At 33.4% G+C, this 22,362-nt stretch overlaps 1 protein-coding gene across 10 annotated transcripts in view; it reads right to left on the bottom strand.

The window, feature by feature from the left end:
- LOC135221077 (disks large homolog 5-like) overlaps positions 1-22,362 on the bottom strand; it is a 625,627-nt gene that overhangs the window by 33,028 nt on the left and 570,237 nt on the right. For all 10 annotated transcript variants that reach the window (XR_010315871.1, XM_064258859.1, XM_064258857.1 and 7 more), the window contains 4 exons: positions 21,849-22,024; positions 18,570-18,727; positions 1,615-1,831; positions 638-767 (listed from right to left, as the gene is read on the bottom strand). Coding sequence is in view for 9 of the 10 variants with exons in the window: in XM_064258859.1 (XP_064114929.1) it covers positions 638-767; positions 1,615-1,831; positions 18,570-18,727; positions 21,849-22,024 (681 nt within the window). In the remaining variant the exon portion in view is untranslated. The remainder of the gene's footprint in view (positions 1-637; positions 768-1,614; positions 1,832-18,569; positions 18,728-21,848; positions 22,025-22,362) is intronic.

Here is a 22,362-nt window from a genome sequence, read left to right on the forward strand (position 1 = left end):
TGGAACCTAACTAATTTGCATCCATAATTTCTTCACAGATCTGTTTACAGTACAGTATGTACATGTTTTCTTTATTTTATTGAACTGTACCTTCATTATATGACTTCTGTGACATATGAAGTTTCCCTAGTTTACAAAGAAAATGTCAGTCATTAAGTTTACAGTCCTATTCATTATTTGGTTTTACCTTACTGTGATTGCAAAAGAAAAAAAGAATGGCAGCCAATGAATTAGTATGAAGTAACCTTAGTATACTGTACTTTAAATGCGATAATGTGGCAAATACCCATTAGGCGATATGGTGCTCTATTTTTACGTCAACCATTATTTCTTGTTTTAAGGGTAATGTATTAAGCTAACTTTTAAATGAAACTAAAATGCTTTAGGAGCAAGATTTGGGACATACTTAAGGTTTAAACTCTAGAAATAAGCATTTAGTATTAGCAATTTTAGTGACCTGTACTAAAAACTTGCAATTCCTCCAAATCTGCAACAGGTTATGGAACCTAACCTCACAAATGCTTGAGGTATCACTGTATATATCAATGAAACTAATTTGAACTCCGAACAAAAATCTGTCTATCTCCTAAAATACATTACGTACTTCACTAAAGAAATACAATAACAAGATCCTTACAATAGGCATATGGAGAGTTTCAATTTCCCACTCTTGCATATCTGTGTCTATTGCCGAATCTCGAGAGTGATTATGTGCTGCCAACTGACGTACAACAGCTGCCTTCTCCTGCTCTGCTTCCAAACGTTCCCTGGAAGCAAGAAAATCAGAAAATCTATGCTTTTTTCCAAGTTGAATAATTCTACTTACTTTTAACATATCAAAAGCTACAAAACAAACAATATGGCCAACATAGAAATTACTGGACACTTACTGAAAATGAACAATTTAAAATTCTACAAAACAAAACATAATCCATCTAGGTTGTAATTAGCAAATGTTATGTTCCAAAAATGATATTCTTTTGATGGAGAGTAACTTATATTTCTTAATATTTCCCATTTTCAAACTTTTACATATCAACAAAAGAATAGCAAACCAAACTCAAAAGTGGTACTGTACATGCACACTAAATACAATATTGCACATACAAATAATTGGGTGTATGGTATTTTCGATGGAGGATGGGACACCTGCAGATGAGGCCTATCTATTAATATTTACAAACTTCAATTTATTTTACGTTTTTTTATGCTGTGCAATACACACAGAAAAATTGTTTTTTTCAATATTTTTCATTCCAAATGATAGCTGTCTGCTGATATAACTTATTTTTAGTATAAAGAGGTGCTACTAAGAACACTTTCTTGTGGAACTCAGTTTTCACCTGAGAGTGTCTTTGACTGAATACCATCAATTTGTTCTTGAAAGTCACTGTCTGTTAGAAAATGTTCAATGGAAATTAGCCTGTGATCATGTATATTATTTTTCTTGATGCTTTTAATACAATTCTGTTTTGAGTTCACTTTTCAGTTCCCATGTTTTTACTCTTCTGACTCTTTTCATTTTCCTCACTATATCAGCACAGCAATTCATGTTGTGCTATAGATACCGAAACTAATAAAATGACTAATGAAAAAAAAACAGAAAATCCTTACTTTAATTCTTTTAGTTCCTTAGATGCTTCATTACGCTGCTTCTTCATGTCATCAGAGTCCCTTAAAGCTTCTGCCAGTTCTGATACAGCTCGATCTCGTTCTCTCCTCAGTTTATCACAGTGCGCGCGAATACTTTCTCTTTCTTGAACAATCTTGTCCCTTTCATTGAAAGCCCAGTCCCGGCGTCTTTTGGAAACCTCAGCTTCTTGCTGTGCCTCTGTTTGATAAGTATCAAGTTATATGAATACTATCAAATTTCAGGTATAAAACAGCATAGAACATATAATTCTACAAAAAATTAATGCTACTAATAACTACCAACGAAATGAAAAAATCTACCTTAAAACTACACAATTTCAGATCCAAAACTAAGTGATAACTATCCCACTATACTTTTAACTAAATATTAAGACAGTAATAGATATAAAAAATACATTATAAGGATAAAAGCTGACTTTGCTTTCATAGTTTATATGCACTTCAAGTACAACAGTCTGTTTGACACGGCAATGATATAACAGTGAACACGCCACAAATGCACTTCCCACCTGTTACACATTTTCAACAAGATATATCTGATGTGGCACATAGTGTAATATACACAATTTCATAAAAGGTGATAAGAAATCTGTGGAAACGAATTTCTCCACTAAGTAAACATTGTTAGTGTAGAAAATTGGACAACCTTATTAATAGTTTAAATTGGTAGGTATACTTTTAAAAGATTCTTGTTTTCAACATCAATGATGAATAGTAATATGAAACAGTGAAATACAAGACATAGTATTTTCATGAAACTAACACAACTCCCGCCAAGAAAAATAGCTTCATATATTCTTTACTACCCATACCTGCAGAAATGGAAGAATAAAAAAAATTGTTTTTATTAAAAACAAAAATATTTTCACAATTCTGATACCATACACATAAGTATGCCCTCTTCATGAGCAATAATATTCAGAAATGGCATCCAAGTTCAATAATTTCTGCAATGATTGATTGCCAAGGCCACTGTTATATTATATATAAAATTAAACTACGGAATAAATGGAAATCTCCAGGCTCAGAAAAACAACTTAAGTTGAGGTACTCAGAAAAGTTTCAGTAGAAAGCAACCTATTTAGTAGATTATTCTAAAGAAGAATCTATTATTATAGTTACCAAATTATGGCCCAACTTTATTGTCAATTTAGAAGCTACATCTTCACAAATGTCAAAGTAACAGACCTGAGGATCTGGAAGCAGGCCCAAAAGTCTAGGAAACCTGAGGTGCTCATGGCAATGGCAACACAGGAGCAAGCTGGAACAGTTGGATACATCAATGCAGCCAACTGAGTGCAACAATGCTCCAGCTAAACATGAACACTGATGAGTGCAGAGAATAAATGAAAGGAAATGCACAAACCAACGCTGCCGACACTACACATCTGATGACATGAAGAACTTTACATAAGTAGCAATAGCACAAGACTGATAGTTTCACTGAATTTCTTATTGGAGCTTTGGATTGGTTGTATTCTATTACATCTTCAAATATGTATATCACGTACATACAGTAGTACCTCAGACTTCAAAATTAATCCGTTCCAGAAGGCTATTCGAAGTATGATTTGTTTGAAATAGTTTGTTTTGTTTGTATGATGTTTTTACGTTGCATGGAACCAGTGGTTATTCAGCAACGGGACGAACGGCTTTACGTGACTTCCGAACCACGTCGAGAGTGAACTTCTATCACCCGAAATACACATCTCTCACTCCTCAATGGAATGGCCGAGAATCGAACCCGCGACCACCGAGGTGAGACGCCAATACCATACCAACTACACCGCTGAGGCGCTTTTGTTTGAAATATGAAATAAATATCCCCATAAGAAATAAAGGGAATCAGGACAATTTGTTCCAGCCAACCCAAATAGTCCTTTTTTTCACATTTTTTCTATAATTAATGCGTTCAAAAGTTAAACTAAGAGTGTAAAGTAATGAAACAGTAGGTTATAAGAAATAAAATTTCTGAAATTTTATTTTTTCTGCGTATGATTTACGAACCAGTTGGTGAAAATGGCGCCAGGGTAGCTGGGGGATGGAGGGAGGAGAAATGGGAACCCTTTGAGGAAACTGAGAAGGTTGCATTAGGCAAAGGTTGATAACATAAATTTTAGTCACATGTTACAAGGATAATCAAAGGAATCGAGAGAGAGAGAGAGAGAGAGAGAGAGAGAGAGAGAGAGAGAGAGAGAGAGAGTGATGAAGAGAGGCCGCCGAGATCGGAGAGAGAGGAGAGGAGACGGGAGAGATGAGAGAGAGAGAGAGAATCAGCATGTTTACAATTGGATCTTAAGTGCACGAAAGAGATTAATTATGCCACAACATATCAACTTACAGTTGGAAAACAGCAGACTTTAAATAAACATGAGGATTTTGCAAACAAATAAGTAATAAGTCAAGAATGCAAGAAAAGGAAAGATATAAAATAACTTTTCACAAGGAACCTGTGTAAACAAACAATCGAAGGCATGCAGAAGCTGAACGCGGCGCCAGTTTGTTTATCACAGAGCTTAGTTACATTTTCAGTAGTAAAGAAAAGGGCAAATAATCATCCCAGCCCAGCTGATAAGTCAGTGGGAAGCAGACCCATTCTTCTTCTCTCTCCTCTCCCTATAGTCTCACTAAGAGCACCGAACACGGAATCGAGCAAGCTTTTTTTTCTGTATTGCATTTGATTGCTTTCATGTCATATCACTACATTATATTTACTGTGAAATAACATTTTATTTTTTATGTGAATTGGTACTGCTTTTACGTGCATATTACTTATATAATAAAGATTTTACTCTATTCTCTCCTCAACAATATCATGACTTACAATAACTTAAAATCATTCATTCATTATTCCACAAAAATGCCCCCTCCCTTTACCTCAATTTAGCTGTGCGTCATTGCAATGACGAATGAATTTTTTAATTGTTTATGGTAAATTTTACTGTGAAAAGCTTTGTTCGCTCATTTACTATTTTGTTAATATAGTTCAACCAGACCGTCTCACTCAGTGCACCGAAAACTGGGTCAATGAAGAATTTTTTGTGTGTGTGTATTGCATTTGATTGTTTTCATATTTTATCATTACGCTCAATTTACTGTGAAATTCCCTTTTTTTATGTGAACTGTTATTGCTTTTACATACATATAGTAATATTTTAACTCTCTCTTCTTCTCTCCTCAACATATCAACGCTCCCTCGTTCAGTCTCAAGTCAGCTGGGCGTGACGTACGATTTTATACATCTTTTATGTTAAATTTCTTATTGAAAGCTAAATTTTATATTGAAATGCTCTATACTTTTATCTATTTTGTCACAAATGGTATTAAACTATACATTTTAAATGAAAAATAAAACATTAAAACAGTTTTTTTTGTAAGATGCAGTAGGCCATCGAATACAAGTATAAACTAGATAATCAGTCAGTTCGAGGTATGAGCCTTTGTTCGACAAATTTCATTAGGAAAAACAGAAAGTTCGACATAAGAAACATTCGACAAGCGAGGTACCACTGTATTTATTGTTTACTGTACTTGAAATTGGACAGCAAGAATATATAATAAAAAGTTCAATTCTTACATGGTAGTTTTCCTTATGAATTAATTTTTTAATATGTGAATGATTATTTTTTGGGTCAAGACTTGCCCAAAACTGATTATTTTCTCATGGGACAATATCAGTTTGAACAAAGAACCTTTGGGTTATAACATTTTCTAGAAAGAGAACTGCAAAATGCAGAATATTGGAACACCTACTACTTCTGTTCTCATTTACAATGAACTGTTAGTCATTGTACATTACTTTTTCATTTTATTAATATTTACAGAAATACTTCCTTTTAATAATGCAGTGATGATCTGCAAAGTTGACAATGCTGACATGTAAGCAGACCTATGTTATGCACAGACTATGTAACAAAGTTCTGTGTCTTATAGTTATCTAACCAAGTTCTGTATCTTATATTTATCTAAGATACTCTGCGACAAAAAAGTATACAAATTATAAGATAAAATTAAATATAATACAATATAGTCAGTACATGTAAGGTGTAGATAAGGTATGTTATGCTGACTTTTTCAGTATGTTCACTTATGTTCAGGTTGCATAATGTCCCACGAGCTAGAATGTATCCTGGATGTTACGTATAACAGACATGTGGTAAATTAATCTGCAGTAATTTATAGAGTACAAATATTCTGTTTGTTCTCCAGACATTTACATTTCTAATCCTAGACTCTTGAGACATTATGGTGCTTTCTTGAATATAATGATAAGAAAACAACGGCAAAATGACCACTAACAATCAATTACCTTGGGAAATAAATGACCAATCTCTTCTTAAATTTCAGCTTAAATCTTGCTAAAATGCTAATTATATTTTTATATCAACTTCCTACTGAATTCTTGTTTCACAGATACCAACTGCAATTTTTTTTCTCTAACAACTGACTAATCTGTAAAAACCTAAAAATAAAAATAGAATGGACTTCCCATACTGAAGCAGCCAAAATCACCACATGCAAAGTATTTCTTAATTCTTACTTCAACCATCATTTTCCTGTTCGCATGCTAGTTTAACTAACATCCATTACAACTGAATGACTTGTTACACAGACTGCCATCATGGTCCCTTATATTCATGAAAATATTTGCCTTTCTAGTTAAAAAAAAATTATACCAGCTATAAATACCATGCCTAAACTATTCACCAAAATGCAAAATACATTTAAGGTTTCTGGAGATGTTAACGCTAAGCTTTCACTGAAGCTAAAATACAGCATAATAAATATAATGTACTAAACATTTCATTGGCTTACTTGTTTAGAACACCTACAAACAGAAATTTCACATTTACTTGGTATAAGGAAGAGTCTAACCCAAACTTGCTTAAAATATTTTATTATTTTACTATATATTCCCGTTATCTTGCAACCCTATACATAAACATCTTAACACCCAAACCCTTTGCACTTACGTTTTCATAAATATCTAGTTTCCAACATACAAATTCATTTAAGTTTATCCTAAAATCACTCTGAAAAATCATTTACAATATTCTTATTTCTTATTCACAGTAAAAGAAAATTAAATGCCATCTGGCAAGAAAAACTTGCTCTCCAGTAAAAGCTTTGGGATACATTTGAAAGCGTAACAGCAACACATAATCACTACTTTTAAATACCTAAACATGTCTCCATTTCAGTAAAAATACATAAACTTTCATAAACCAGCATGAAAAATTCTGAATCATTATAAACAATGCAATTTATAGCATGAAATAAGCTTCACAATATATGTATCAGTGAGACTGGAGAATAATTCTCTAATTTTATCTAAAACAGCAAAGAAAAGAAACAGAGAAACTTGCAAATCTATATTTATGCAGGGTAAAAACAATCAACAAAGCAAATCTGGACAATGATATAGGCCATAAACAAGTTACTGTACAGTCCGTGCAAAAGTGTTTCATATAAGGGAGAAAAATAACACTACTGGCAAGAAGAATACAGTGAAATAAGTTATGGCAAGGAGAAAAATATCTGGACATTTTAGACAGCAGAATTGGCAGCAGCTAAGACCTGAAACTTTGCACTTAAAACTGACAAAGCAAAACTGTGATGAACAAGCCCATGTACAATTCAAATTAAACAACACTAAATGAATTCTCAGTTTGAAATGCAATCAACTAACTGAAGTTGTGTATGGGAAAAATAACAGGGTTAATATGCTAAACACCATAAACACTAACTACTACTAACTATAACTGATTACTTCAAAATATTCACTGCATTTAGCACAGCAAAAATTTGGAAAACTCTTGGCATGGAATACAGAAAGTAATTAACATTTACTCTAATAATAATAATAATGTGTGTGTGTATATATATATATATATATATATATATATATATATATATATATATATATATATATATATATATATTACATACATATATATATATATATATATATATATATATATATATATATATATATATATATATATATAGTGTGTGTGTATATATATATATATATAATATATATATATATATAGATATATATATATATATATATATATATATATATTAAACATATATAGATCGACATTTAGGTAATATAACAATCTTTGTGATGGATGATGATGATGAGATGATGACCACAATGATGATTATTATCCTTGGGTAGTTTAACCAGGCTACTAAGTCAAAATAGTTGACTCTCATAGGGCTGGCCATCTTTGTGATGGAATAATTTTCTAAATGATGTGATGCACCAATTAATAATTGTATTTGTATTCATTATCACCCACACTGCTGAATTTTACAATAAAAGTTGAATGTTCTGACCATGCTTTCACTTCCTACCTGATCTTAACTCCAGGTCACTAAGCATGATATTTTTACAACAAAACATGTTTTTTATACAACCCCATTAATCATAAACAGATTTCTTCTGTGCAGTAATTCTCCAAACACACACCAATGCACTAAATCCTGACTACACACTGCTCTTCAACTAGGCATCACTCTTCCGTGACAATCTCAAAGAATTACTCTTCCATGGCAATCTCAATCACAAAAAGACACGGTGTGTTTAATCAATTAGTTTGCATGAAAAATTTTATGAAAACTGTTACTTTACAATAAACCTGTCAGTCACAAATGTCTGAACCTCAATTTAGTTGTGAAGATAAGATATGAGCCAGGAGGGCAAAGAGAAGAGGACTTTAAGAGCAGAAGTCTATTATCTGTCCCCTCAAAGGCCTGGCTGGGCCACCAGCATAATAGAGCAATACTTGGCAGAATGAGAGTTTCCATCAAATACTGGGTTATAAATAAGTCCTGCAGTCCATATGCGAGACACTTACCAATGACACGATGCATGAATACAGGTACTCCAGAAAAATAAACATCTTCAATGTGTACCAGAGATATGAGGTAAGAGGATCATGATGATACACGAGGATTAATGACCAGCACCCTTCGCACCTGGTCACACGTCTCGCTACAATGACCAGACCCAACAATTATCATATTAAAAGATATAAGGGTCACATCACAAAGCAAAGTTTACCACCAACGGTTCCTGATTGAGCTTAATGGTAAGGAAATTACAGCAGGAACTTCATGTGCTTTGATCTTCAACTGGGAGAAGTCTTCCTGCAAAATATCCTGATAAGCATGGATCACCTGAAGAAGCCAATAAAAAATAGTATTCTTCAAGAATATGACAGTCCTGAAACAAGCCTGAAGGAGAGATAAGCTAGGGATAGCATAAAGACAGAAGTGAGATAGGGTACGCCTGAAGTCCTGAGTAAGCAGAAAGGAGCCCCTGATGGCTCTGATCAAGGATAGGGATGTTCCTGAAACAAATAAATAATATAAAATAAAAAAAGAGGGGGGGAAGGGAGAAAGGCAAGGATAGTACAAAAGAGAGAAAGTGGCAAGGATGGTAAAAAAAATCGATGGGCAAACTCCACTTCTTTAAACTCTTGGTCTCAATATCTAGAAAAACTAACAATCCATTCTGAGGAAGGATCTAACAGTACCTGCTGTGTGTCCCTTAAGAGTAGTTCCGAATACACCTACACAGCACACAAGGAAGAATGATGCCTAGGGGGATGAGCAGAGCATGACCTGGGTATACGCAATAGGTCCATTGTCTATAACGGTCTCCCAAATTTCTGCAGCAGGAGAGATGTTGCTGAGAATAAGGCTATTTACTATTAATGGGTTTGTTATACACAAATTTATACCCATTAATTTCAGACAGTTTTGTTCAGCTTGCCTTTCTATATGATTAATGTGGTTAGGTATTGCGTTTTTCCTCCTTTCTTCCTCCTCCCATTCTACCCCTCACTGTATTTGGTGCACTTTCTTCCCTTTATGTACTTCTCTGTTTTTATTTACTACAGGTGGCCCGCGGTTAACGGTGCAATCGCTTAGCGGTGGATCGGTTTTACGGCTGTCGTCAAAAATATTCATTATAAAACGTCAAAAATATTCATTATAAAAATAAGCTATTTTAAGGTATTATTACGGCAGAGTTTTCGGTTAACAGCGCCGCTAGTGCCATTATGTCTAACGAGTACATACATTTGTAGAAATACCGTTCAGATCATAAAGGTTATGCAAATGATATTTCGAGAGTTATTACATAGGTATTAGGGTAAAATATACGCCTCTGACACTGTTCTATGGCGAAAATATAGAGTTAAATAACTGCATATTTAGCTATGGATGTGTCGATTTATAAATGTTTATGCGTTTATGTTTAAAATGTGTATGAAAATGTATTACGTAAAGTGTATTTTATTTCTGCACAGAAATGACACAAAGGCAGCTTTTAAAACTGCCCTTCACATTATCAAAGAGGATGTTTTTTCATGTTCGTTCTTGTGAGCCGCCGCCTGCCACTCTTCCGAAAATATCAAGTTAAGAAAAGAGCAAATTTAGCGATCGATGTGTTGATTTTATAAATGTTCCTGCTTTTATGTTTAAAATGTGTATGAAAATATATTACGTATAGGATATTTTTATTTTTGAACATAAATATGATACAAATTAAGGCAGCTTTTGTAACTGCCCTCCACGTTATCAGAGGATGTTTTTTCATGTTCGTTCTTGTCCGCCGGCCGCTATTCTGAAAAATCCAATACAATGCCTTCACGTGGTTATATTTTATTAATTTGGAAGTTAATTATAACTCATTTGAAATGAAACTTCAGCTTTTTGTTATAAACTTTCATGCATTTGTTTAAAATGTGTATGAAAAATGTATTACAGGGCATTTTTTATTTTTGTACGTAAATATAATACAGTGGCAGTACGCATGTCCATTTGAAGTCTTTGTAACAGCCCTTCACTTGATGAAGACAATAGGTTGTTCAGTTGCAGCGGAATAATAAAATTTTAATTTATATAATTGAATCACATTTTTATAACCAATTATATTAACAATTGTTGCATACATTAATTTTAAAAGACAAAACTTGCATATACATTTGATTTTGCAACACTGCAATTTGTTTGTTTTTCCATGGGATAGAAGTACAAAATATAACTGTGCAACTCAAGTCTATTTTTTCTTTGCTACTCGAGCAACAAATTGAGGTACGACCGTACTAGCTCAAGATGCCACAGCTACGTAGATGGCATAGAGACAAAATTATGATAAGCATAGAAGAAAAAGTAAATATGCATCTTTTCCATAAATCTTTTAAAAAGTTATACATTATTTCACTGTATCCAATAACATTGTATGTATTCTCATATTATTGTATTATAAAATACTATGGTAAATCTAAGCCAGTATTCCGTGGAGCAGCCAATGTTTTGGTTTGGAAATCAGCTGATGGCGAATATGGGTTTGTTTCGCCATATTTAACGCTATTCTGAGCGAATTTTCTTGCTTTTAGTTAGCATAAATGAATATCTAGATACTTGACTTATACGAGACAAGGTTATTTTTCCTTATACGACATGTTTTTAGGTGGAAATATGACTTGAATATGTCTCATTGTGATTGTGAGCATTTTTTTTTTTTAAAGATTACATTGGTGGCATGTTTATTGAGTAAAAAAATTATGTGATTCCGTTTGCAATTTTCCTTTACTATATCATCGTAATACGAACTTTACGTTATTTATCTTATATCAGGATGAAACCAACAGTAAAATGTCTTTCAAGCACAGTAGTTTTGATTAAAATGATTTTATCTCAATTTCATCTACGGTTGTGTTTGATGGCATACGTTTACTGGAGTTTTATCCTTGTTGCTGATGCACGATAATGGTCATTAGCAGCTTGAACAGTTTTCTCAACTTCAGCTATAACTAGGTTTAAATTTAACAGTAGTATATTTCCCGATTGATCTTTGATCTATATTGATCTTTCATCTATAGTGAATAAAGTTATTACATTAAGATATCTCAGTCCTATTCTACATAATGTCATTTATAACAACAAAGGTAATAGTGTACTATAGTACGATGATTGAAATACAAGCCAAACGGATGTTGTTATCCAATTTGGTCGTACTTAGAAAAAGAGTTGTTTCTCGTTCGGTTGTTCATGGCTGTACACGTTTACGGAACGAGTATAACGTTAAAACTATACTTCCATCATTCGGTTTTGCTGTTTTTGAACTTATGTAACTAGAAGATGGGATAAAGTTAGGCTATTGTAATTTGATCTCTCATAAAAATTAGATTATCTTAGGACGAATTATCGTAACTTGAACACTACAGCTACCTGTACATTATATAAAACCTTATTGTATCTTTACATACTCTAGACACCCAAAGGATTAAAGCTAAGCTTTTTTCACTTTACAGTATTTATAATACTATAATGTACTGTACAGTACTAATGTACAATAAATTCAATAGTCCTATACTGCATAAATATAATTTTACTTATTGCGTCATTGTAGGCTTTAAAATCGCTTAGTGTCGGCGACCAGGAACAGAACCCATGCCGCTAACCGAGGGCCGCCTGTATATGTATATATAGGACACCTAAATTAACATATTTTAAACACTTTTGTTTGATGCGACCAATACAACTTCATATTTCAGTTATACAGGCAGTCCCCGGGTTACAACAGGGGTTCCGTTCATTGAGACGCGTTGTGAGCCGAAAATCGTCATAAGCCGGAACATAGTAAAAAATCCTAAAACCTTACTTTTAAAGCTTTGGGTGCATTCAAAACGATGTAAGCTGCATTCTTATTGCATTTTTCATCCAAAAAACCTTTAAATATTGATTATTTTGCATTTTTGGTGTCATATTTCTTGTGCCAGGCCAGCGTTGTAGGCGTTGTAACCCTGGAAATAATTTCTGATGAATATAATCGAAAAGCGCCTTAACCTCGGAATGTCGTAAGCCGAACCCGTCGTAACCCGGGGACTGCCTGTACTATTAAATAGATCCTGTGCAATTCAATTCCATCTACTTAATTACAAGTAGATGTCATAACAATAGTATGAAAAATACAACTTCAAAGACGTTGATGAAGAGAAACAATATAAAGATACAAAATATTTTACATCTTCAGAAAGGTGAAGAAATACCTTTTTTTCACCTTATTTGATCTTTTTCCAACAGAATGTAGTAATGAGGTTTAACATAATGGATTATCACTGTATTAAAAATATGGATTACCTCTTGGTGATCACTGATTTATACTACAATAAGTTTTATCATAAAAGCTCATTTGACCAATCTTTTCCAATAAACTATGACTCTTGTACTCATATTCCAAGCAGTCTGAAATGCAACTGACATTCAAGCTACAATATTTTCATTTAATAATTTCATGCCCAAACTTAAAAAGTAAAATGATTATGAGCGTAAAAAGTACTATAATTAAAGTCATATGCAGCTGAAACATGCTTGCCATGCATAAACTACAAGCAGTTTAGTCACTGGAGTTATTAGAAGTCTTAATGTTTATAAGCAAAATTTCATGTAGATCAAAATTTAGAGCTACTACTGCTACTGTGTGGTTTAACAAAATGCTTCAGCTGACTCCATACTCTACTCGAAGTTGCCCAAAAGATTTGTTCTAATGGGAGTTTTGAAAATTTAAGAAAGGTAAATAAATTGGACACCGAGGTAAGAGACCAAATGAGATGGAAGAAAAGTAAGGAGCAGGAAGCATTGCAATTAGGGACTGACGGGGACACTGCAGGAACAAAACCTTCAATACCATCTACAGCTCATAGCACACATAAGTTGTACCTTCCTGTGGAGCTGCTAATGTCACTAGAAATGGTAGTTGAAAGGCTTTTCATGATTCATAAAACTAAAATAAATAACATTGCTTTCTTTAACTATACAGGATGCCACCCATCTAACAAGATTAAAACTTGAAACCATATGTATGAGGGATGAAATCTAGTTTTCCTTGTTTTTCCCACCAAAAGAACCTTCTATATGTTACAACAACATATGTTTGGTATTAGAATGTTTAACTTGCCCCTGTTTTGATGAAGTGGCACATCCCATTTTTATATTCTATCAAAATTTCAGCTGTCTGTGTTGTCTCATTTTCCAAGTACTACATAGTAGTATATTTACTCAAAAGATGAGCTCATTAGAAGCTCGATAATATAAAAATCTCAGAAGTCTATTTTCTGAGAATGGGGAAAAATGATGTATGCCAGTATTTCAAAGACAAAAGAGTGACCAAAGGCAATAGGTATTTTGTTTCTCAAAACTAAATCTTAAAGTCAACAAAAAGAGGAATTTTAATGTGGTAAAGGGCTTTGGGATTTGCTTTTAATAATTCAAATGAGTAAACATTAAAACAAAAACATGGTTTCAGCAAGAACCGATAATTTAAAATCCAGCATTTCACTGATAATGATAATTCCTTAAATTCCATGTTTAATTACAGCCTCAAAGTTATTTTACTGAAAAAGATAAAGAAAATAATGACATAGTAATGAAATATCTAACCTGTATTAAAAGAAACACGGCACCTGCCTTTTTCTAAAACAAATTTTATGGTGAAATATAATACAGCTAGATATTTCTAATGGCCACAAAAATACAGTACCGCAGATTACCAATTAAGAGAAATTTTCTTGAAATGTTTTATTTCATATGTCTTGTTGTTTAATTGGAGAGTGCATAGAACTAATTTCCAACCTGCAATTCATTTAAATGTCAGTTATCCTTCACCAGTCAGTATTTTTCATCTTTGACATTTGGTCAGGAAAAAATTCATGATCATTTACCAATAGTTTGGAACTATCATTTTAAATACTGTATATATATGGGGTTTCATTGTACTCTTAAACTGATTAAGGCTGTTTTACAAATTCCTTTAATTTGACAGTTTAAAGTGTTTTTGCACCTCTACTTATGCAACATGGTAAACTACTTTCAGAGTTCTGCACATGAAGGAAGATATTCACATGGGAAACTCAGCCTTATTTTTTTGATTAATGAGAATATCTGATGTATGCCAGTTACAGCAAAAATGATGGTGGTACTAGCAGCAGACTCCTTGGCCTTAAGGAATGAATAGATTGAAGATTTTTATCCTTTCTGCTTCTTCAGATGCTAAGTCTACAATATCTAGAAAACAACATATGCTTCAGTGAAATATTGAAGTACTTCACCGAGAAGTTGGATTTTCCACTACAAAATTATAAATATTTTGAATTTAAATTCACTCATTTCGGAAATATTTGTTGATATGTACTACATAACAGCATTTTACTAAACTTCATTTCATGCAAAAATCAACAGGAAACATAACACTACAAGAGAAAATGCTTACTACGCCATTAGGAATATTGATGTACTAGCTTTTGGCTAATACAGTACGGTGATTCTGCCTATATCTAAAAGCTGCTTTTATACCCTGGGGCCCATGAATTAAGCTACATAAAAATAATAATCATACAAAATATAACAAGATTTTCAAACAAAACTATTAATCCCCAATCGCCTTATTCCATGTGTTGGCTACTTGCTAAATCTTGAAAGACACATGTATTCTTGTTTCAGACTGTCATATAACAGGATTAACCTGATTTAACATAAGTACTGTAAATCAAACCACCTCAGCAAATTGTCGTACTACTAGCCCGTAATAAATAAGCCATACGTTAACTTTTATTTCCAAATATAAAAAAATGAGTATATAAACATGAAAACGGGCATTAGTATTAATAATAATAAAGTTTGACTTGAAGAAAAAAGTCCCTGTAAGACATCACAAGACTTATATGTTATATCACATGGGTAAAATCTTGAAAATGTGTTTTGGCAACATTACATACTGCTCAGTGGATGGAAAGAGGATCCAGATTGAACTTCCAAGTCAATGCTGAAGAGAAGGCACAGACCTTCAGAACCTTGATCTTAAGCTGGACAAGGTTTTTGCAGGAAATGTCCCAGCTAAGATCATGGATCATCTGATCGAGCCAGTAAGAAATTACATTTTTCAAGACTGAAATATTCCTGAGGCCATTATATAAATAAAGACCTCAAGAAACCCTGGATTTGATGAAGATAGGTCATGATGGCTTTTATCAGACAAAAGAGACTTTTGCTGTCAGAAGGAAGTAATCTGGAGCAAATGAAGAGTCCAACAGAAGACCTGCTGCTAAGGTATGGAGCCCAGTGACAAACTCAGATATGGTAGGGGCTAGTAAAAATGCACTGTCCCAGAAGGCACATCTAAGTAAGAAGGCCTCAGATTTTGTCCATGACAAGGTCTAGGAAGTCTGGAAATCACTGATGCTGTGGCCAAGACTGAACAGTGAAAGGCATAATAGTAGGCCATCCCAGACATAAAGCAACACATTCACTGTCCAAGCTGCTGAGTCCATCTGTGGAGAGCAGACCAGGGTTAGTCTGGTGCTCAATGACAAGGTAGACGACAGATCCATAAAGGGTTCTCCACACTTGCAAAAACACCCTAAAACAATTCAATATGAAGAGGCTACCCTGAGGGGAGGTTTTGATGACTCCTACTGAGAAAGTTCACCACCAACTGAAAATCTTCAAGGTCAAACCCTGACACTGTGCTTCTGTGCCCATGCAAAGATTTCCACTGTCAGCAGACAAAATAACTTTGACTCTGTTACTCCTTAATTTTGCAGTAAGTGATGGTGGTATATTGTTGTCTGACAAGACCCCAATAAAGAGACATGAAAAGGGGGGGCAGGGTCAAAAATGCTTGGAAGTTGATAAAGACAACAGGAACTAAGACTCTGCAGTGCTCCTGCTGTTCTGGCAACCACATCTCTTGCGAAAAGATCTGCCAAAAGATCCAACAGAGAGGTACCTAAGCCATCAGTTGAGGTTTCTAGAAACAATAGGATCCTTCAGCACATTCTTCTCATTCTACCACCAGCAAAGGTAATGAAAAATATTCTTTGTGATCTGAATCTGGACATACAGCAACATGGTAGCTCCCTTCCAACAAAATCCTAGCTCAAACTCAAGGGAGTCGATCTGGAACTGACTGGGAACCAGCTTCTTTACAGCACCATATGACCATAATTAATTTTCAAGACTTGGCCTAGGCCACGATGATGCATAAAATCTTTAAGAATTTAGCAAGTTTATGTGATGGGAGACCTGTTGTACAGAATATGGCTACTGTTCATTAATGGGTTTGCAATTAACAAATGTTTATCTATTTTATCAAATGTCATTATAAACTGGTTCTTCTTCATTGAAGACTGTGACATTATTATAGTCATCTCTAAGATATTAATAGAGGATGCTTCTACTTATATCAAAGGCAAAAGACTAAACAATTAGCAATAGTCTGTGGTACTTTTCCGTCATCTCTCTACTGAATACCTGGGCTTCTGATCATTTGCAGTCCCTAGGCTGCTGACTGATGGTATGCCAAAAATAGTCTGTTTTGGGCCAGCCCTAAAGGAGTTAAGTACTGTAACTCAGGTTGTAAGGTTAAACTATTTAATATTAAAAACTGGGACTCATATTTCCTGTTATAAAGCAAACTGCAGCATAAATGTTACTGAATTCCAAAATGATCAACAGGAAAAAATAGTCCTATTATTTCATAACTGAATGTCAAAGACATTTACATTGGATGTAACCTTTTCCAATTGAGACAATGCATAACCTGGAAGACAGTGATATGTTATTACACTAGAAAGATAACATAGACTTAGGAGCAAACACAGACAAAACCAGATTCTTTAGTTCAAAACCAAGATAAAATGTATGCCATACATATCATCCACCTACTAACAAATGTCATTAGGCTAAGCTATCTACCATCACTGTGTACAATGAAAAAGAATAACATCAAAATTCATGCAGTAAAAGCATCTAAATGCAACTAACTGTAATCTGTAACATTTATTCTACAGTCATCAATGAACTCATGAGCAAGAGGAGATACGTGTAATGAAGTTAAACAGAAAAATCTGTTCACTGGATAAAATACAATGGTATTTTCCCTCATTACCAATATTTTTGTACTGGTAAATAATATTTTGTGAATAAAAAAAACCTTATTGCCCAATGAACTTGGGTTAATATTATTCACATAACTATGACCCTTGTATCTCCTCTCATACAATTCTTTGAAGGTTGCAGTGGGAGGGACCATTTACCTGCTACAGTTTTCCGTTTTGATGATGGCCGAGGAATGAAAGGTAGGAGAGGAGAAGGAAAATAATACAAGGGCGATAAAGGCACAAGATGAAGATAACAGAGACAACAGAAAATTCTTGTTATTGCAAAACTAAAAGGAAAATGACAAACTCATAAAAAAATCAAATAGATTCTTTAGAAGCTGATCGGATGGTTTGAGGTATGATCCTACGTATGTCTTGAAAAGAAAAAAAATAATAATCTATAAGTCTTTCTGTAAGTGCATAAACATAGGTTATAGTGATGCATATTTCTGCAGGTTAACTAAGAGCCAATTATATCAAAATAACACAAACATCTAGCTTCAAATATCCATTATAAATATTCAACACAGTAAGATATTATAAAGCTACTGACTGCAATGCTGTTATAACAAATCTAAGAGCAAATTCAACTACAAGATCTTGTTTTTAATTGCTTTTTCATTATAAATACTTGCTCACAAACAAGCAAATTATAGGCATTTTTACTCTGCTTTTAACTATTTATAAACTATAGTACCCAGGGTCAATACATGCCTGTTTGAAGCAAAACAACATACGTAATAATGCTAGTGAAATTAAAACAATAATAATATAGAAATAATGAAAATTATAAATTCAAATATTTTACTTAATTATTACTGGGAGTTTCCTGTTCATTCAAACAGAGATGCAGTCTGCATTTTACCCTAGAGTAATAAGAGTAATAATTTAGTGCATAAATAATCAAAATATTAAAGCAGTCAACAATAAATAGTAAAAGCTATGTTAAATCATTACCTTGTAACTCATTCTGCAACTTCTCTATAGTTTTTCTTAACCTGTCAATTTCTTGATTAGCTTGATCTAAGTTATCTAGACGCTCCTTTTGCGCTTTAGAAAACATATCGTGTGAGCTAGACCCCAAGTTTGGACCACCTTCCTTCATTGTCATTTCCCTGTAAAGTTTAAAAAAACAGAAAAAGGGTACATTAAAGGACACTCTCATTACAGCAAAAGTCATTCACAATATATGAAAAATATATAAATCCTTTAGAAAATATATATCTTCAAGTACCTGTAAAGTCACTTCTATGCATGATACTAACAAATTATTATTATTACTGTTATTATTATTTTTATTATTACTATTTTTAGCATATTATTATTGTTATTTACATGATGACCCCCATTCATGTGGAAAAATCCCACAGTAGCCACTCACTTGAAATTCAAGGTTCCAAAGAGTATTGTGTTTATTTGAAAGAATTAACAAGAGGTAACAGGAGATACAGCAAGAAATTACCAGTTATTAGAAAAGAAGAAATAAATTAACAAATCAATATATAATCAGATAAAAATGTACAAATACGTATCCCGTAACTACACTATTTAGGATTTCAGTTTTGACACTGAAAAGACCCCCTGCGTAAAAATGCTGGAACTAATGACATTCCGGTTACTATAAAACTCTTCCACTTTTTCATTGGCATTCAGCAAACACACTTATGTCATAAAGAAACTGATGTGAATCAAGTTTGGTCTTGAGTTAGCTTATCACTTTCTCCAACAAAACACTCCAAGTTTCCTCCACATCTACTGTAAACAACCTGCTACCTTCCCTACTTCACCTATTCATTGGTCCACTTCTCTCATTCCATCATCATTTGACTAACTTGGTCCCCAATATTTACTCGGACATGAAAAAAGGGATTTTGACGTAGGAAAAATCTATTTCTGGGCTCAGCCGTGTCGGTATTTGTATTTTTCATGGCTAACAAACCTGAGGCCTTAACAATAGGATCAATTTTCTGGTGCCAGCTGGAAACCAATTATAAACAATAAAAAATTATATATGCAACAAATCTGTGGGATCTGGTATCTAGAGCATATATGAGATGGAAAGTGGTCAGTGACCATGCTTGAACCCTGTGATGCATTTAGTCTTTTAGTTCATCTTATAACTTTAATCATGATGACGGTGATGCTCTACAGTCTCCTCTTACAAATACTCTCAAACTCTTTTTATTGTCTTCAGTTTCTCTTCGCTCTCATCAATTAGCACTGTTCCATTTGTAAACATCAGTTGTTCTAACAAATTCTGAAGGCTACCCAACACTTCAAATTTTATTGACCAATATCTAAAAATCACCATATTATTGAGAGTAGTTTGATGGTTAACAAGTTGTTCAGTGGTATTAACACAGCAGCCAATCTTACTAGTAATGGCTTCAGGAATGAGTAGTGTGAAGGTAAGATTACTGCAATATCCTTAATGTCTCATACAGCTACTGAGCTGGTAGGACAGCAAGTACAAGAAGGAGAACAAGGAGGATCTTTTGATAATGTATATACAGATCTATAAAAATCTGCTCTTTAGAATATAAAATTGTTGAAGACAGTGACTAGAAGAAGAAAAGGATGATTATGGAATATTTATGCAAAAATCATATGGAAGAGCACCCTAAAATAGAAACAATGTGTAAAACAAAAGTTTTACACTTATCAAAGAATAAAGTTCTGGAAGGCTATGTGAAGGGTAGCAGTCTACAATAACTTTGATACAGAATCTGATACTATGTATATGTGAGCACATCAGGGTATTTTGAAGTGATGGTATTCCTTGGAAGATCAAAAAATGCCTTTGAAATCCACTCATATTATGGATATGGGAGAAAATGAGGCTATGGTTCACAATACTAGTTCAAATATTACATTACATACTTTAACAGAATAAAAAAAAATTATTTAGTATTACAACAATACTACTACCAACATCACAACTTGAAACAAATGATAAGCAACATTCATATGCAGACCTTGGGTACACGAAAATATCAGCAGAAGAATATAGATTCAGTAAACAACAGTGTTTCTAATATAAGAATTTTACAAACGTCTGGTTTACTGTTTAGCCAGAAATGCTACACTAATACTTACAACAACCAATAATGCTACTGCAATAGTTAGTGAATTACTAAATGCTGCCATTTTCTCTCTGAGGGATCCAATATCCTGTGTTGCAAGTTAGCATGATTTCCCAAACTTCAGTGAACTTGTCATTTACTTCAATATTTTATGACTTTTATTTATCTATCTTTGTTTCTAAAGCAATATATGATATTTTTATATTTCAGTTTAAGATATTGCGCAGCACAACCAGCAAAATAAATGCTAATGTCATGAAAGCTTAAAAAACAATAAGTCAAAATAATCTTAAAGTAATTTTGTTAGTAGCATGAAATCTTATAGTAATAATTTTGTTAGGTGCATGAAATATAAAGGCTTAGAAAACAATAACAAATCAAAATAATTTTGTTAGGAGCATGAGACATCTAATTAAAACAAAGAGCATTTTTTCTTCATTGTAGTATAGTAAGATGCAGAGGCATCCAAGTCTTTTTTTTTTATTCAGTAACTGTAGAGATACGGTTAACACTACCAGATATGATTAGAGAGAGAGAGAGAGAGAGAGAGAGAGAGAGAGAGAGGAGAGAGAGAGAGAGAGAGAGAAACAAAAAGGAAATCGATGGAAACCTTAAAACCACAATTTGTCTGACATGTCTTAAATAAAAATCACAATTTGTATAATGTCTTAAATAGAGATGTATCTCTGTATATATAGGAAATAAAACCAAATATGCCACTTGAATGACAGGCCATTAAGTACATATCACTGATGGTTTAAACCAAGATATTGTTTCTCTAGAATTCTGGATGAATTTGAAGATTTCTACTAATATCAGCTGCTACAGTACTCCTACCACATCAAGTAGTCAGGCTTGTGATCACTCATTTTATATGCTATTACAATTTTTATTCTGGAAAAACATGCAACTACCATGTCAAGAGTTAAAACTATGAGAAAAGATATTGGGAACTACAATTATGATAATATATTACATCTGACACAGTTAAAATTACTTCTGAAAGTGAATGGAAAATACCAGAAGTACATTACGTAATAAGTTTAATTTCTCCCATCTGTACTTTACCATTCATGAGGGTATTTCAAACTTCAATGACATGAAAATACACCTACAGATTTGTATTATTATAAAATCAAAAGAGTTTACCAACCTTTCTTGCTTGTAGTCATAGTCTTTATATGATCTTTCCCACTCTTTATTGGTATCTTCCTTAGCACCAAACCGCTCTCGAAGATCATTGCATTCTTTTATAGCTTTATCTCTATCATGAAGTGAAGCTGCAATTTCTCTCTTAAGCATCTCAATTTGAAGCAGAAGAGATTCCCGCTGTTGATGTAATGGCGTATTAAGAACACAGAAGAAATCAAGCACAATTAATCTACACAACAACAACATTGAGCATGGCTCAACCGAAAGCCATGTGTTACATACTGTACTGTTCTTATTTATAACATAAGTTTCTACGCTATTGCAAAAACAAATATACTGACCACTTACCAGCTTGACACATGAAAAAGAATATATTTGAATATTAAATCTAAAGTGGAGGACAAACATAGATCTGATTACTTATTACACAAAATTTTCCTAAGCATATCAATGTTCCAAGTCTTTAATCTTAAATACCTTCAATTCATTTATCAACTGATACACAGTTCCAGTGT

Source organism: Macrobrachium nipponense, chromosome 2, assembly GCF_015104395.2.
Source record: "Macrobrachium nipponense isolate FS-2020 chromosome 2, ASM1510439v2, whole genome shotgun sequence".
Taxonomy (NCBI): Eukaryota; Metazoa; Arthropoda; class Malacostraca; order Decapoda; family Palaemonidae; genus Macrobrachium; species Macrobrachium nipponense.